The sequence below is a fragment of the Orycteropus afer genome, unplaced genomic scaffold (genome assembly GCF_000298275.1).
Source record: "Orycteropus afer afer isolate SDZICR_OR568_19922 unplaced genomic scaffold, OryAfe1.0 scaffold00179, whole genome shotgun sequence".
Taxonomy (NCBI): Eukaryota; Metazoa; Chordata; class Mammalia; order Tubulidentata; family Orycteropodidae; genus Orycteropus; species Orycteropus afer.
Window position 1 is genome coordinate 4,588,803 of NW_006921766.1, and position 19,246 is coordinate 4,608,048.

The window sequence follows — 19,246 nt, forward strand, 5'->3', positions numbered from 1 at the left end:
GTCTTGGCTTCCTGATTCCCTTGGCTTAATAAAGACAGGGCCACAGAAGAGCACTGAATACCTTGGATGCTTCCTGTTAACTCAGGAAAATTATGTGTCAATGAGGGAAGTTAAAGGTGGGCAATTCAGAGATAAGGAGTTACCAGACATCAGGGCTTGATGACCTGCCACAAGCCAGGTATTAAGCCATTGGTGGTTGAAATCATCCATAGAGGGAATATTTACACAATAGAAATTAGCAGAGGCTACGTATCAGAGAAGAGCTCTGGTAGTATAGTGCCTAAGGCACTTGACTGCTAACCAGAAGGCTGGCGGTTCAAACCCACCAGCCACTCCTCGGAAGGAAGGTTGGGCAATCTACTTCCGTAGTGATACTGCCTCGGCAACCCAAGGAGGGGTCACTGTGAGTCGGGTCTGACTCGATGGCACTTAACAACAACAACAACGTATCAGAGAACTGTTTTCTTTTTAAGATCTTATTTGTCAGTATGCCACTGGGTCCCTGACCTGGCATGATAAAACTCTGGAGTCGATTCATTGTGCCCAGTATGTCTGTCTTGGTTTTCCTCCACCGATTTCTGTACCCTTGGGCAAATAAGGAGCCTTAGCTTCCTGATCAGCACACAAGGAGGTTAAAGAAAATCGTGCCCATCTCATGAGGTAGTGAAGTTGCTGTAAGCATCAAACAAGAGGCCCTGAGAAGCCGAGATGAATGGTGGTACAGTCAGGGTGCCAGACTCTGAAAGCACCAGGCCTAAGCCAGCTTGGACAGGGGACATCCACCTTCTGTGTGGCACCAGGTGTCACTTCTGCTTGCCCTGTGATGATCACAAGTGACACCCAAACATGCATGCTCATGTCTGATAGGTGATTAGGGTTCAGGAATTGGCAGCCACTCTACTCCCATGTGTGTGACAGTGCCTTGAGAAGTAAAAGGCATTCTAGCCTCAAATTAAAAGTAATATTCAAAGGTATTGTGAAATTCTCAAAACAAAGATTCAATTTAATTTCATTTAGAGAATAAATGTACTTCACATGGCAGAGCCTGGTGACAAGATTGTGGGGAGGATGAAAATGACAACAGAAGTCACCAAATGAAAGCAGTGAGTGAGCTGGAAATCAAAGCCACATTTCTCAACAATGAGCCACATGCTTAATTCATCAGTTCACTGTGAAGATACATTTTAGGGAGTTCTGGTAGTGTAGCGCCTAAGGCACTTGACTGCTAACCAGAAGGCTGGCAGTTCAAACCCACCAGCCATTCCTTGGAAGGAAGGTTGGGCAATCTACTTCCATAGTGATACCACCTCAGAAACCCAAGGAGGGGTCACTATGAAGTCAGGTCCAATTCCATGGCACATAACAACAACAACAACAAGATGAAGTAGCAATTCAGTAATCAACCAAGTAAGTGTAAAGCTTCCATTTACTAAATACATAGAACAGGGATCACCAGGGTGAAGAGAAAATTCCAAGAAGTGGCTCTGCCTAGTCTACTTGCAAACTTCACTAAAAGTCCCCTGCTCCCATTATAGTGTGCATTTGGAGGCCAAATAAACAATTCATCCACAAAGCACACATGGCTGCCCGGGAAGGCAGAGACATGTGGGGAGGTATCTTCTTACTCACGGAACACTCAGTACTCAGGAAAGATGAATGAGAACAACCCTGCAGGGACCTCCCTTCTGGTTCCCCACAAAGCAGGTGAGAGAGCAGATCATGTATCTGAAAAATTAACCTGCTTCTCTGTACTGAGCTCAAGATCCCTTGGAATTGCCCTTCAGATGAAATGCTATACAGTTGCCACGTTCTGACACTGCCAGGCAGGAACTCTGCCAAAATCAAAGCTAGGAGCTCAGGGTACATCCTCACAAGTTGGGCAAACCAAAGCAAACACCTATCGCCTAACCAAGGCACATAACAGACCAGGCTGGGAATATCACATTGTGTACCCAAAGAATCTGGGGACCTCTTTTGCAGTGGACAAGGGCAAAGCAGAAAACAAATGCCCCTTCCCCTGACACCCAAATGAGCCATGAAAAGCTACCAGATTACCAACTGACTTTAAGCTCTTAATGGGGGGGCCTTCTAGAGACTTCCACTACCCATAAATGTGGGCCAAGTCAGGATGAGTTGAACCTGTTAAAAAAATGGCCCTGGAATCCCAGGGTTATAGCACTTGGCTGGGTCATGGTCTCTTCAAAGAAAAAACAGCCAGGCCAGGCTGTTCTGGAAACTTCTTATATATGAAGCCACCTAGACATTTCTATGACCCCAAAAGGTGAAGTCACTTTTAAACCATCAGAGATGCTGGCCTCATCTACAGAGGATTTAAGTAAATACACTACAGGGTACTTTATTAGGAATAAAAAGAAACAGTGACTGAGTTGTAACAGCAATGAGAACTGACTGAACACTAGCTGTATCTAACTGGGACTGTATCTCTGTGTCACCTGCATTATTCTACAGTAGCAATGAGAATTGATTGAGCACTGACTATATGCTGGGACTCTCCCTCTGTGTTACCTGCACTCTCTCATTAGTATGCAAGTCACCCTTGCATGATCTTACCAAGGTGGACACTGAGGAGTTAGAGGTAAAGCTTGGCAAGGAAATCAAGATTAGCAGTTGAAGGCAAGAGACTTGCCTCTGCGTCCCAGTATAACTATCAGCAGTCATGTAACTTTGAGCTCAGGGCTTATGTGCATTCTGGGCCTGGGTCTAACAAGGTTTAGCAAATGTTGGATTCATTCACCTACATGGCAGATGAGCGACTTGGTGAATAAGACCCTCAGAGACCTAACTAAGGCACCAGGTTTGCTGGGAGTTGGACATAAAGTCACAGAACAACTCAAGGATGGACTGATGAAGAAGGAAAGCTGCCTCAGCCCACTGGAGGAATAGAATTGTGGTTGCCCAAGAAATAATCAGCCCTTCTTAGAAACCTGAGCACAACTTTGCCATCCAAGGACTAATAGAATGCAGGGTCTTGAGCATTCGTTTTCAGTGAAGCTGTCCAAAGAGCATACTTCTTTGGTGTTAAAACTCTGCTGGGAAGAGGGGCTGCTGATCACTTGTAGGTGGCCTGGCAGAGCCACCAGCTCCATGCATTACTGGGCACTTGACAATGCTTCTGTCTAACATGACAGTGAGAGATGAGTGACCAGGTAGCTGGAGCAGCAGGCTGGTGGGGGCACTTACCATCATGGCCTCTTGGACAGTGAGGTGTGGCAGCAGCATGTCATCCTGCATGATGTAGCAAGACACCTTCCGGAAGCAGCGGAGGTCCCGGGGCATGCCATTGATAAGGACTGCCCCCTTCATGCCAGTCTCCCTGCAGAGCAACAGGAGAAGCATCAGTGCCCAATAGCCAGTTCCTCTTGATCCTTGTCTTCTTCCACCTCCCTCCCAGCATCTTTCCAGCTGAACCATCTGCCATAGAAACACTGAGGGGCCAAAGCGGATGGGAGACCTGGAAAGAGAATCCCAGCAACCTGGAGGAAGAAGTTACACAGAGAAAATGCCCAGCAGGGGAAAGGGAAACCAAGCCTCCCAAGGATGGTCTATTTATAGCAAGTGGTAGTGGCTGTATCTTCTTTGCTACTAAACAAACAAGAAAAGATATTCATGGCTGCTCTTACATATGTAGCCACAAGGTGGGATGTATTCTCCCTGGCTTTGCAAGAGTTTGTAAGATTGGTTTCTGACCAATGGCTCCAAAGGCCAAAGACTTCTGCAGTCAGGAGGTGTGGCCAGTATGTCAGAGCCTATTTCTGAGGATCGTACTCAGACATTAACTGGGAAGGCATACCCTGCTTAGTCCTCATGTTCTGGTGGCTCAGAGGAAGAGAGTCTGGGCTCTGGTCTGGTTCACCCATGCAATGGTCCTTCTCCACCAGGAAAGGCTGTTCTCTCTGACCTCAGGGCACAGGTTGGGGGCATCCCAGGGAAATGTGAAGATGGAAGGGACATGGCCTCTTTGGCCATACTCATTCATTCATTCAAAGACTCATACTGCCTGATATGTTTCTGGGTATAGTGACCTAGCCCTGGGAGGTGGCAGATGTCTTAGCCTATCTATCTTCATGTCTTGCTAAAGATTCATTTCTCCAGCCCTGCCTCTCAGACACTGTGGAGGACAGAAGCATAGAAGAGTCCATGGAGACCAATGAATGAAATTATATTCTAGTTTATCTTTTCATTCAGCCCATCACTGTGACTGTGGACTTGCTGGCGGGTCTCTCCTTTCCTCCAGGGAATGGGCTGGGATCCAGGGCTTCCTCCTGCGTACCAGGCCTGTAAGGCCCAATCATCCCTAGGCTGCCATCTGGAGTGCTGGGATATCAAGCACAGTTCAGGTGGTCCAGTGGCTCTGGTGATTTGCTAAAAAGTGGCTGCCCTCACAGGAAATAGTCCACTCTTCTATAGCCTCTCATGACCTTGGGTAGTGGGAACTTGATTTTAACCTTTAGAGGTGAAGGTTTAATAGGATGGAAATTGTCATAAATGAGACTTTTATAAAAATCCTAATTTTTACCATTAAGGAGTAATTTAAAGTCCTAGGATGGGATGATATTTGTCTTCTTCTTCTCCCCCCACCCCCAGTAAATTTCTAATTATTCTTTACTATTTGCTAAAGATAGCAAGTGTAACTCATGGTAACTGAAAAGAGCTGGCATGAAACATGAGAAGTTTTTTTTTTTTTTTTTTTTTTAATTAACACTGCTAAAGATTCTGTTTTCTAACCATTCACAATGAATTGGATTGGACATGACAATGGACAGCGTGATTTCCAAAACACTAAACAACTAACATAATCACAGAAAGAGGTTCAGGAACTCTGGGCTTCAGCCAAATAGTTCTTATTCTTTTCTGAAAATTCTTTGTCTTACTCTTCAACCTTTCTGCTTACTTGATCTCTTACAATCTCCTTTCCCCAGCCTTGGCCTTCCTACTTCTTCTTGTCCTAAAAGACCTGGCCAAAGGCTGAGCTCCTTCAGGGTGCCATCCCTACTCTTTCTGTCTCAGGGACCCCTCTACCTGAGCTTGTATCCATTCTCCACCCATCAAGGGGCAAACATAACAGTGGCAATGAAGATGGCACAGGACCTGGCAATGTTTCATTCTAACATAAGGTAGCTGTGAATCAGAGCTGACTCAGTGGCAGCTAATACCAACCACTTTGCAACATTTTCAATGATATTCTCTTTCCTGGGCTGTTTCCCTCACAGGTTTCATAGATGCTTGATGATAAAAATCCTACCTCTCGCTTACCAAACCATAGGAAGTTGCCTCCTGTAGATAACAGAACACTTCTAGGTCAAGGATTGAAGTAGCTCCACTGTTCCTCAACTGGCCAGCCTCTGGCCAACACAATGGGGTGAAAACCTTGTTCTCCTGTCAGTTTTCTCACCTGTATCCAGCTAGAATGTTCATGAGTGTGGATTTTCCAGCCCCAGAAGGACCCATGATGGCCACCAGTTCACCACTGTTGAATTTTCCAGAAATTCCCTTCAGAAGGGTCTTGTATCCTACAAGAATCAGATCATATTAACTTTGTAACTATCACAGGATTCATTTTGTCTAACATAGGTATGCTTGACTTCAGATCTCTAGCAAAAGGTAATATTTTTCATACCACATTATAAAATTCTGAGTTCTAAATGTTGAACAAAACTCAAAATCACACACACAAAAAAGACCAGGTCTGATAGAGCCTGGTGACACCCTCAAGACCATAGCTCCTAGTTAGCCTTCTGGCATGGAATTGAACTCACTCCTGTGGCTTCCATTCAAACAATAGACAGGCATATAGGGTATACCTTTATACCATGTATATACACTCCTTGGAGCAATTAGTCATGGGAGAACAGAAGGGCAGTGTTTGTACAGGAAGAGAGCTCAGGGGGCAGGAGTGTATAGAAAAGGAGGACACAGGAAGAGGTAACTACAGGGAGGAAGTGGGAAGAAAGCTGTTACATTGTGGGGACTACAGTCAATGTCATGAGACAAAATGTATATGACTTCTCTATGGAAAATGAATTTGCTCTGTAAACTTTCACCCACATCACAATAAAAATAAAATTAAAAAGACATCAAAGTGCTAAAGATCTGTTATAGTCCCATGTGCCAGGTGAAGAAAAATTATTTGCCCAATAGGTGGAAAGTCTTGGCAATCTGCTTCCAAAAATTAGCCAGTGAAAGTCCTATGAAACACAGCAGAACATTGTTTGAGATAGTGCCGGGAGAAGAGCCCCCGGGGTGGGAAGGCACTCACAATATACAATGGCCACAACAATGGACTGAAACATACCAACAATCAGGAGCTCTAGTGGGGTAGTGGTTAAGGCATTTGGCTGCTAACCAGAAGATTCGTGGTTCGAATTCACCAGCTGCTCTGTGGAAGAAAGGTGAGGCCATCTGTTTCCATAAAGATGTATAGCCTTGTAAACCCAATGGGAGTGACTATGAGTTGGGGTCACTGTGAGCTGGAATTGACTCAATGGCAGTGAGTTTGTTTTTTTTTCTTTTTTTTAGTATAGGAATAATCAGGAAGATGGTGAAGGATTAGACGATGTTTTATTCTGTTGTACATAAGGTTGTCATGAGTCAGAGCTGACTTGATGGCAACTAACAATAACAGTGGTCACCCAGAAGGGGTGGGTAGCTTGGCCAGGCCTCACAGCCAGTGTGAGTGGGTGCTAACCACACCTCACCACTGCCCGCCTTGCTGCTGTGCCTACCATGATAAACACGTGTATTATGAATGTGTTCCTACAAGAGTTTAAAGCTCTATCAAATTGCTTTAGGATGTCTGCCAAGTCTCCACTTGAGAGCATTATAAAAAGAAAAAAGTGTATAGCCTAAGCAAAACCACAGTCATTTTATTTTTCATGTAAAATGTGTTTAAATGTACAATAAAGAATGAAGCAGAAGCAACTACATTCATACAGGAGTCCCTGCATGGTGCAAGCAGTTAAAACACTTAGCTGCTAACCAAAAGGTTGAAAGTTTGAATCCACCCTGAGGCACCTTGGAAGTAAGTCCTGCCAATCTACTTCCAAAAGAGCAGCCATTGCAAACCCTGTGGAGTACAGTTCCACTCTGATACACATGCAGGCACCATGAATCAGAATCAATTCTGTAGCAACTAGTTTGATTAAAGAATAATCACTCCTAATTCAAAAACATTCCTCATGCAGTATTAGATCAGAAAGTATCCCTGGATGATTAAGAATCATGAAAACATAGTATTTAAGGTCCCAGACATAATGTTCAAAGGGATCTAATGGGAAAAGGGATATCAGCCTGCTTTACAAATACCCTTAGTTTTGACTTTCTCTCTAATCAATGGTTGGCCCCTCTTTGATTCCCTTAGCCTGTGTCTGTGCACAGGACCCTGGCCCAGGGTCTGGGAAGTGCTCTACTTGCCATCCTCCCACTTCTCACAGATGGGACACCTGGATATTACAAGCTGTCACAGGTGCCTCCTTAATTTGGACTGGGAGTCCCTGAGGCCTCATTTAAGGAAGGCAGAGAGAAGCGGAAGCAAAAGGCAGGAAGCCTGAGTCCCTGAGATTCTGACTCATTATGGAGAGAGACAGTACCCTGGGGAGAGTGGAGAGAGCCGCCCCAGGGGGAAAAGGGGCAACGGAGAAGATGGAGATCAGTCTAGGAGAGCAGCCCGGAACTGCAAATGGGTCAGATTCCTGGGGTCAGGATGTGGATGATGAAGGTCAGCAAACATGGGGCACACATGACCCAAATAAAATTGCCCAGAAGAGAGTATGGGGAGCCTAACAGCCTCCATCTATTCTGGGTTGTGTCTGGCCTCAGCAAAGATGGACAGAAGAGCCACAGGCAGTGGAGACCATTCCTCAGTACAGCCATGCTGCCCACCGCCAGGCAGGCTCCTGATGATGGAGCTCTGGGCATTGGGACAAGGCATATTGGGGACTCTGGCCTCCTGAGTATCAGCATGACATCACCAAGGGAGTGCTATATTCCAGGTGCTGCTCATTACAGGCTTCCTGCCAACCCAGTCAGAGTCTGGATCATTCTCAAGCAAACTCTTCCCTTTTAGAGAGGGAAGTTCAGAGAAGACCCCGGGGCTGACCCCCATCAACCAAAGCTGCCTGAGGACACAGAGGGTGGCTGAGGTGACCACTGGTCCCTTGGACCCCAAGCATAGTCAACACACTGGGGTCATGTAGCCCCTGATGGCAACCTCGACACACCTCCTTAGGGTTATGGAAGGTTTTTCCTTTGGACACCTTGGGGAGAGCCCATCAGTCTTTCTTAGGCACAGCCACATTCAGGGCACGGTTTTGACAGAACCTGGTGCTAGCCCTCTGATGCTGGGATCCATGGGGTACCACATAATAGGGCAGACTAGAGGAAGTTCACAGGACTGAGGTTCCAGGGTGCCAGGAACAGCACATAGGGTGGGAGCAGGAGAGCACTCAGCCCTTTCAAGGGAAAAAGCAGAGCAGGGGAGGACGTGGTCCTGCTGTTTGAATCACCTCACTGGAATTTGGAGGTCCGCATGTGATCCCCAGCACTGAACTGAGGCCCCAGAGAGCAATGACTCACTATGGAAGAGACACATTGGCCCCAAGTTGATGAAGGAGAGTAGAGAGTATGAGGAAGGTGCTGGGGGGTCTCTCAGTGGAGGAAACACAAGATTCAACTTGGAGCTGGAGCTTCTAATGTTAGAAACCTGCTTTTCTTTAAAATGTTCAAAGTGACATTGGAAATAGAAGTTAAGTAAACATTGATATCCCCTACTCCTGGGCAGAGTTGGTCCCAGTGAAGACAGTGTATATTTAGAAGGAATTTTGCAGGTCCCAGTACAATGTGGAGGGACAAGATAAACATGAGCTAGAGGCTTTCCTGTTATGGCCAGATTTTGTGTGTCTCCACAAACACAAAATAGGTCTCTATTTCGGTAATGAATTCATCCTTCTCTACAGAGCCCCAGGTTTTGTTCCTCTTACAGAAAAATAAAATGAAGGCACTCCCTACCCTACTTTCCCAACAATGACACCGCCTACCTTCACATACTTGTCTACACTTGTTTACACAGATGTGTGTGCTCCACTATTTGTGTGCTTGTTGTTGTTGTTGTTGTTATTGTTGTTGTTAGAGAAAGCAATTCCCAGATGACAATAAGCTAGGAACCACCAGAGAGACAAGACCATTAGATGTTCCTCAACAGTCTACACAGGGTGTCAGTATTCTGTCTTTATAATGGCCAGGCCAAAAGCCAGACCTCCACAGCCAGACTAAAGTACCAGAGACCCAGGTCACCAGGAATCCTCTGCAGGCCTGAGTGGGAAGAGGAGGAATGGTCCATTCAACTGCATTGCTATCAACTCCTCCCTTCCCCGCACTAACCCCAATGTCTTTGTCAAGTGCTATGGTCCCTCTGAATGTCGCCGGCTAAGAAATAATGGTACAGCTTAATGCCTTTTTAGGAAACGTGAACCCAGTTTGATTAATCAAGATCAAAAAGCTGTAAGTTCAGTTAGGGAGGATGTGTTAATTCCATCCTCTGGGAAATGAACAGAAATGGAGGAAGAAGGGCACCCAGAACCAGAGATGAGTGTGGGGTCAGAGCCACAGACCTGGGATCCAGATTCCAGCTTGGGAATTAATTAGCTCCATACTGGTGTGATCAGAACTGTCTATCTTCTTAATCACCACATCCCACGTTGGGTTGTTGTTAGGTACCAATGAGTCAGTTCCAACTTATAGTGAGCCCATGTACAACAGAATAAAACACTGCCAGTTCTGCACCATCCTCACAATTGTTCAATATTTGAACCCATTTTTGCAGCCACTATGTCAATCCATCTCTTTGAGGGTCTTCCTCTCTTTGCTGACCCTCTATTTTACCAAGCATGATGTCCCTCTCTAGGGACTAGTCCATCCTGATGACATGTCCAAAGTACAAGAGACGAAGTCTCGACAACCTCACTTCTAAGGAACATTCTGCCCATACTTCTTCCAAGACAGATTTGTTCATTCTTCTGGCAACCATGGCATATTTAATATTTGTCATCAACACTGTAATTCAAAAGCACCAATTCTTCTTCAGTCTTCCTTATGCATTGTCCAATTTTTGCAACTGAAAATACTATGTCTTGTATCAGGGACACCTTAGTCCTCAAAGTGACATCATTGCTCTTTAATACTTCAAAGAGGTCTTTTGCAGATTTGCCCAATAGAATAATTCATTTGATTTCTTGACTTCTGCTTCCATAGGTGTTGATTGTAGATCCAAGTAAAATTAAATCCTTAATAATTTCACTTTTCTCCATTTATCACGATTTTGTTTATTGGTCCAGTTGTGAGTATTTTTGTTTTCTTTATATTGAGGTGTAATCCATACTGAAGGTTGCAGTCTTTGCTCTTCATCAGTAAGTGCTTCACATCATCGTCATTTTCAGCCAACAAGGTTCTGTCATTTGCATATCACAGGTTGTTAAGGTGCCTTCCTCCAGTTCTGATTCCACATTCTTCTTCATGTAGTCCAACCTCTCAGAGTATTTGCTCAGCAGATGGATTGAATAAGTATAGTGAAATGATACAACTCTAATGCATGTCTTTCCTGATTTTAAACCATGCAGTACCCCCTTGTTCTGTTTGAATCATTGCATCTTGGTCTATGTACAGGTCCCTCATGAGCACAATTAAGTGTTCTAGAATTCCCATTCTTTGCAATGTTATCCATAATTTGTTATGATCCACACAATTGAATGACTTTGCACAGTCAATGAAACACAGGGAAACATCTTTCTGGTATTCTCTGCTTTCAGCCAAGATCCATCTGACATCAGCAATGATATCTCTAATTCTACCTCCTCTTCTGAATCCAGCTTGAACTTGTGACAATTCCCTGTCGATGTACTGCTACAACCATTTTTTGAATTGTCTGCAGTATAAGTTTACTAATGTCATACCACTGATATTGTTCAATATCTTATGCATTCTGTTGGATCACCTTTTTTTGGAGTGAGCATAAATATGGACCTATTCCAGTTGTTGGCCAGGTAGCTGTCTTCCAATTATTTTTTGGCATATGCTGGTTACTAAAAAATAAATGTTTATGGAATTAAAGAGCAGAAGTTTAGCTCTTTGCATAAGTGAGTTCAGAGTGACACCCACCATCCCTTGGGGAAGTCCCCCAGAATACATTGGACCAGCAAGAAATGCCAACCAGCCCCTGTATGCTGTATTGACTGGGCATCTCTAAGGTGCTTAGGATGGACAGACTTCTGGGCACTACATTTATAGAGAGGGCATGGATGTTTCTCTGTCTTCCAGTATGTAAATATAAACCTATCCCCAATGGATGGCACATACACAAAAAAAAAAAAAAAAAAAAAACACCAGTAAACCCTTATATGATGGCACTCAATGTATGTACATCATATTTATTGGATAGTGATCATTTATCAATGCAATTTTTGGATAGAGCAAAGTGCACACAGTGTAAGTGCACAGCTCAGCTTGATAAACTTTCACAGATGGAACAAACCCATGTAATCTGCACCTAGATAGAGAAATGGAACAGACCAACCCTAGAAGTCCCTCATTCCCCCTTCCTGATCCATCAGTAGGTAATTGCTTTGAATCTTAAGTAGAACCCCAGGGGTGATGATTTTTAGACAGAAGAATAAATATTTTCCCAAATCAAGGGGAAAAAAAGATACTGTCCTCCTTTGGAAATCAAGACACACTCCTTTGTTGGAGCCCCCATTTGATGGGAAATTTCTCCCTAATAATTTCATTAGCACCTGTTTGCCTGCTATGACTTCTGCCCTCAGGATAGACTACCACCCCCTCCACTCAGCAGCTCCTGGGATGAGATGATTCTTGACCAGGGTGTATTTCAGAAATCCATGGAGAAAGGGAATACACTGACTGTTTATATTTGCTATATAAGCTATGGCACTACCTGATTGTCCATTTGTCATAGTTTGCATGTTGCTATGACACAGGAAGCTATACCACTGGCATTTCAAATACCAGCAGGGTTATCCATGTTGGACTGTTTTCAGCAGATCTTCCAGACTAAGACAGACTAAGAAGAAAGGCACGGTAATCTACTTCTGATTTAATTAGCCAATTAAATCTTTATGAATCACAACAGAACATAGCCCCATAGAGTTCTGGAAGGCAAGCCCCCTGGGTTGGAAGGTACTCATATTTCACAGTGGGTTCAACAAGGGGCTCAAGCACATCAACCATCGAAGCTGGAGCAGGACTGGGCAAGGTTTTGTTCTGCTGTCTGTGGGGTCGCTGTGAGTTGAAGCCAATTCTATGGCAACTAACAAAAATAATACATCAGCTGATAAAAAACAGAGAGAAACACTTTCATCAACTGGCAGAGGCTCAGGGGAATCCCCACAATGTAACTTCAGTTTCAGGTGGGTGAGGTGATTTTTCTCATTTTGTAGAAATGTTCCCTTGAAAGAGGAAGGCCAGGAGAGCCAAGCTAACCCTGGGACAGAGGCCGAGGATGACAATGCAGGGGGCTGAGGGAACCCCCAGCACTAAGCACGAGCTCCCTGAAAGGTAGCAGGGCACCAGCATTGCTCATGTTGTTCTGTTTAATCTTCATGGCAAGGGAAGCACTGGTTCTTCTTCATGTTTTGCAGATGAGAAAGGAAGGCTCAGAGAGGGTTAATGACTTGCCCAAGGCCACAGGGCTGGTCGATGGAGGAGTCGAGATTCCAGCCACTTCTGTAGACTGCAGAGGTGGGTTCTTACCTCGAGGACCATGCACTCCTTTGGAAGCCCAGCCCAGTCTAGCATCTCCCAGCTTCCCTTCCTTCCCTCTTTCCTCCCATGTGTGGGCAGGCTCCCCATGATCCCCCAAAGTCATGCAATTCAGCAGTATGTGGTTACATGAAATAGGTAAGAGTATGTCATGTTTTGGGCTGTGTCCCACAAAAAGATATATTCAAGTCCTAACCCCCAATACTTGTGGATGTGCTCCTGTTTGGAAATAGTGTCTTTGAATATATTATCTATTAACATGAGGTCATACTGACTAGAAGGATCCTAATCCCATCTGAGTGGTGTCCTTATAAAAGAGACATAGAGACACATATAAGACAGTGACAGCCACATGAAGATGCATCTACAAGTCATGAAACTCCTGGAGCTACCAGAAGTTGGGAGAGACAAGAAAGATCTTCCTTCTAGAGGCTTTGGGGAGAACATGGCCAACACTCTGAATTCATACTTCTAGCTTCCAGAACTGAGAGACAATAAACTTCTGTTCTCATAACCACACAATATGTGATTCTTTTTTTTCCTATAGCAGCCCTACAAAATGGATCCAGAAAAGAGGGGCAGAAATTGCATCCCCTTCTCCAAAAAAAGAAGAAAACTACTCAGTCACCAAGCTGAAGTTGCCACCTGAATGCCACTGATGGGAGCAACATTCTGGAAGCTAAAGCCATGGTAATTCCACATGTCCATCCAAAGGACTCTTAACTCATCCAATCATCACTTATCCTTTAATTTCTTTTTCATCCTACAAAATATTCTCAATTTATACACACACACACACACACACACACACATATTTTGACCAGGATATAGGAAGCTCTTCCATGGTTTGAGGAGGATTCAAGTCCTGTTTCACTGACAAATTTTTGGCTGCATCTGCTAGGAAATTTACATGCTCTAATCCAAATGGATGCTTTCTAGAGCAGCTTGTTATAAAAGCATCTACTGGCTCCTGCCACCATGGCCAGCAAACAACAAAGTGGGATTGGAGCAAATGTTTCAATGCAGCTGCAAAGCTGCCCTCAATGGCAGAGAGAAGTCTGGTGATAGAGCCCCTTGGGGACCATCAGGCCCCTGATTCTGTTTACCTGTAGAAAATAGTAAGCAGCTTGTCCCTCAAAACCCAGCAGGTGAGTCACTCGCTTAGGTTTCATTTAACAAGTTGCGGTTTTGAAAAGGGCTGGTGCTTCTTGTGCGATCCCAGGGTTAATAAATTGCTGGGTTTTGTTTCCCTGATGCACACAACAGAGCTGTGTTGTCTGCTCATGCTGAGCTGGGCTGTGGTGAGGTGAAGTTGGGCTCCCCCCAGAAAAATGGGGCCCTGTGTGTAGATGATTACAAGTCAAATACCATACTGGTGGCTCAAGGCTCTGACCCCTGCAGGGCTTCCATAAAAATCATTGTTGATAAACAACAGCACAAAAAATACCCCATATTTATAGAGCTCCATAGGCAGAGTCCACAAAGTATGGTACAATCCTCATTTTGTTCATATTACCAAGAGCTTTCGGATGGAGCTAGACCAGACATAATTATTCCCCTTCTAGGCAGAATTGCAAAGAAGTGTGTCCTGTTACAAATGAGGAATTCCCAGTAGGCAAGAGAAGCTACTATCTTCAGTGAAGAGAGGGTGAGAGGAAATTCCCCAATTCCCCTCTGGTCTTGGAGCTGCTCCCCTCTCACCCACCCTGTGGATTCCCTTGTGCCCACCAGGGAAAAGGGGCTATGAGACTGAGTTTCGGATCCTGTCCTTTCATCTTCTTAATAGGAGACCCCCTCTCACATAGAAACCACAGGGCACAGATTGTACAAGCCCCTCGACCATCATGCTCTGCCCATGTCATAGGCTTTCCAGCTACAAAAATCAAAATACTGTCTGCACACCTGGCCACATAAAGATATCAGGATTTATCTTAGCACATACCTCTTTGTTATGGATTGAGTCGTGTCTCCCAAAAAAGAAATGTGGAAGTCTTAACCCCTGCACCTGTACCTGTACTAGGACCCTGTTTGGAAATAGAGGTTTTCTTTTGTTATGTTAATGAGACCATGCTGGAGCAGGCAGGATCTTAATTCCTTCTGAAAAAAATCAAAACCAAACTCACTGTTGTCCAGTTGAGTCCAACTCACAGCAACCCCATAGGATAGCGTAGAATTGACCCATAGGGTTTGCAAATTTTTAATCTTTATGGAAGCAGATTGCCTTATCATTCTCCCTCAGAGCAGCTGGTGGGTTCAAACCACTGATCTTTCAGTTAGCAGCCAAGTGGTTAACTACTTTGCCATGAGGGCTCCTTAATCCCTTTTGAGGAGGTCTTATAAAAAGGACAGAATTGACAGACACACACACATGAAGACAGATGCCATGTGAGAATCCTTTACAAGTGAAAGAACGCCAAAGACTGCCAGCAGTCACTAGAAGCTGAAAGAGACAAAGAAGGACATTCCCTAGAGCCATGCCCTGAATTCAGACTTTTGGCCTTCAGAACTGTGAGACAGTAAATTCCTATTCTTTAAAGCCATCCACTTATAGTATTTTTTGTTATGGCAGCTCTAGGTAACAAAGAGAATCCTTGTTTGCTAAACTTGCTGAGATTGTGTGAACTACCTGAGGTTGGCTATGTGGGTGTGCCTTACTCTCCCCATAAAGATGGCTGTTAAAAATCCATGCTGGAAGTGGACAGCAAGGGCAGGAGGAAGGAGGGGAAGAAGGCCATAACTATGGGGGGGTGGGGAGCTCTGGTACTCTGCAGCTGACAGAGTGGGGGTTAACTTTCTGAGTACGTTTCCAGTTTCTGGAATGTCCCTTTAATTTGTTCTTCCTGCTGATGGATATTTTCTGGCTCCTTGGCACCTGGGGTGTAAGGACGGAATGGGATGAGAGCAGGAATAGGAAGGCAAATGAGAAAGCAGCCCTGCTTCTGGTGACCAAGTTCCTGTGTTATCTTTCTTTAACTCAAGGCTTTGTCCCAGGAGGCCATTCATTAACACCTCTGCTCTCCTCTCTTCCTTGTAAATACAGTTTTAGAGATTTAAGGGAGTTTTGGGCAAATATCTTCAACTGCAAAGAACCCAAACAAACTCCTAAGAGGGAACAATGGGAAGGCAGAACAGGCACTTCTCAAGATCACTTCCTGGTTCTGCATAGCTCATGTTGACCCAGGGTGACCCATCCACAAGTCTTAGCATCTCAGGTGCCTCAAGAGGGTCCTCATTCCAGCTCAGTCACCAAAGATATGGGACTTGGGTCCTGGAACTGCTCAGTTTCCTAATTCTACCTGCATGGTTGAATCAAGCACTAGCTCTGAACATTTCCAGACCCTTGTTATTGATCTTACTCAAGAGACAACTTGAAGACTCCTCACCTTTCTCCATAGATTGTCCAAGAAAGCCCCAGCCCTTTGCCCTTCCTGCTTCTTGAGCTATTGACAGAATGTTACTGGTGATAGGACAGCTCACCCAGGAGATGGTGACCTCTCTGTGCTAGGGCTAACCCTGGGAGGGGGAGCTCTGGTGGCATAGTGCCTAAGGCATTTGACTGCTAACCAGAAGGTTGGTGGTTCAAACCCACCAGCCACTCCTCAGAAGGAAGATGGGGCAATCTACTTCTGTAGTGATACTGCTTTGGAAACCCAAGGAGGGGTCACTCTAAGTCGGGGCCAACTCGACAGCACATAACAACAACAAAAACCCTGGGTGAAAGTAGTAGCATGCAGAGATGCCAACACAAAAGGGAAAAGAGCAAACCAAAGACCATGGGCCACCCCACAGCTGCAAAGCTCCTTGGGGAGGCCATACATATCTAAGGGCCTCTGCCTTCCTCTCTCTCTGCCCCTCTAAACTCTCCCCTCTGCTCTCCTCCTATCCTCTATTTTGATCCATCCACTGTTGTCTCAGGGAAATCACCCAACCCTGCTCCAATGAGCCCTGTAATCTAGGGGCAGTGGCAAACCATTGAGCCACACTGCTCTCAGAGAACACCCCTCACCGGGTCATGTGTGATTAAAAGAGCAAATAGGTACTCGGCAGTTTGTAAATTGGAGGTTCTAATGCCCTGATTAGTGCTCAGCTACTAACTTAAAGGTTAGCAGTTTGAACCCACCAACAATTCAATGGGAGAAAGATGTGGCAATCTGCTTCCATAAAGATTACAGCCTTGGAAACCCTATAGAGCAGTTCTGTTCTGTCCTATAGGGTTGTATGAATCATAATTGACTCAATGGCAGTGGATTTGGTTTGGTTTTTTTAATGGTCCTACAGGGCCAGCAGCTGGAATAGGTAAGGAGGGTGGAGGATAGCCCCCATGTGGCAGGGAGCAGCAGCAGACAGGGATGGCAGGAACAGGTAGGGGGAAGCCCAGGAAGTGAGCAGAGTGCTTGGAACAGCTAAGGGAGATGAACTTGGCTGTCAGTTTGTCTACTGTGGTGGTTTGTGTGTTGTGAGACTGGAGGCTGTGCCAGCAGGGATGCCCAGGGTGGACTGTTTTCAGTGGAGCTTCTGGACTGTGACAGACTCAGAAGAAGGAAGAAGCCATCCACTTCTCAAAGAATTTGTCAGTGAAAACCTTATGAATAGTAGTGAAACACTGTCTGATAGGTTACTGGAAAACTTTATGAATAGCCCTGAAACATTGTCTAATATAGTGCTGGAAGATGAGCCCAACAGGTCAGAAGGCACTCAAAATATGACTGGAAAAGAGCTGCCTCATCAGAGTAGAGCCTACCTTAATGATATGGATAAAGTAGAGCTTTTGGGGCCTCCATTTGCTGAATATGAGAAGAATACAAGATTTAACATGAGAAGAAATAGCTATGAACGTCCATTGATAACTGGAACATGGAATGTATGAAGTATGAATCTAGGAAAATTGGAAGTTGTCAAAACTGAAATGGAACGTATAAAGACTGATATCCTAGACATTAGTGAGCTGAAATGGACTGATTATGGCCATTTTGAATCAGATAAACATATGATCTACTATGCCAGGAATGACAAATTGAAGAGGAATGGTGTAGCATTCATCATCACAAAGAATGTTTCAAGATCTATCCTGAAGTACAATGCTGTCAGTGATAGAATAATATCCATGCACCTACAGGGAAAGCCAGTTAATACTATTATTATTCAAATTTATGCACCAAAGCCAAAGATGAGGAAATTGAAGATTTTTAACAACTTTTGCAGTCTGAAAATGACCAAACATGCAATCAAGATGTGTGAATTATCACTGGTGATTGAAATGCAAAACTTGGAAACAAAGAAGAATCACTGGTAGTTGGAAAATCTGGCCTTGCAGATAAAAATAATGCTGGAGATCAAACGATAGAATTTTGCAAGACCAAAAACTTATTCACTGCAAATACATTTTTTCAACAATACAAACGATGGCTATACACATGGACTTCACCAGATGGAATACACAGGAATCAGACTGACTACATCTGTGGCAAGAGGCAATGAAAAAGCTCAATATCTTCAGCCAAAACAAGGCCAAGAGCTGACTGTGGAACAGACTATCAATTGCTCATATGCAAGTTCAAGTTGAAGTTGAAGACAATTAAAAGAAGTCCACGAGAGCCAAAATAGGACCTTGATTATATCCCTCCTGAGTTTAGAGACCATTTAAAGAATAGATTTGATGCATTGAACACCAATGACTGAAAACCAGAGGAATTGTGGGATGACATCAAGAACATCATGTATGAAAAAAGCAAAAGGTCATTAAAAAGACAGGAAAGGAAGAAAAGACCAAAAAGGATGTCAGAAGAGACTCTGAAACTTGCCCTTGAGTGGAGAGTAGCTAAAGCAAATGGAAGAAATGACAAGATAAAAGAGCTAACCAGGAGATTTCAAAGAGCAGCTCAGCTCGAGAAGACAAAGTCAATTATTATAATGAAATATGCAAAGACATGGAGTTGGAAAGCCAAAAGGGAAGAACACACTCAGCATTTGTCAAGCTGAAAGAAACACTCAGCATTTCTCAAGCTGAAAGAACTGAAGAGGAAATTTAAGTCTCCAGTTACAATACTGAAAGATTCTGTATGCAATATATTCAATGATGCAGGTAACATCAAAAGAAGATGGAAGAATACATGAGTCACTGTACCATATAGAATTGGTTGATCATCCATTTCAGGAGGTGGCATATGATCAAGAACCAATGGAACTGAAGGAAGAAGTTGAAGCTGTGCTGAGGGAAGTGGTGAAAAACATGGCCATAGGGATTGACGGGATACCCATTGAGATGTTTCAACAAATGGATCCTGTACTAAAGGTACTTGCTCAGCTATGCCAGGAGATTTGGAAGAGAATTATCTGGCCAACTGACTGGAAAAGACCCATATTTGTACCCATTCCAAAGAAAAGTGATCCCACAGAATGTGGAAAGTATCAAACAATTTCATTAATATCACACACAAGTAAAATCTTACTGAAGATAATT

The 19,246-nt window shown here is 44.3% G+C and overlaps 1 protein-coding gene across 1 annotated transcript in view; it reads right to left on the reverse strand.

Moving 5' to 3' along the window:
• ABCG1 (ATP binding cassette subfamily G member 1) overlaps positions 1-19,246 on the reverse strand; it is a 103,080-nt gene that overhangs the window by 28,223 nt on the left and 55,611 nt on the right. Inside the window, exons 3-4 of the mRNA XM_007947278.2 lie at positions 5,414-5,531; positions 3,202-3,334 (exon numbers count right to left, since the gene is read on the reverse strand). Of these exons, the coding sequence (XP_007945469.1) occupies positions 3,202-3,334; positions 5,414-5,531 (251 nt within the window). The remainder of the gene's footprint in view (positions 1-3,201; positions 3,335-5,413; positions 5,532-19,246) is intronic.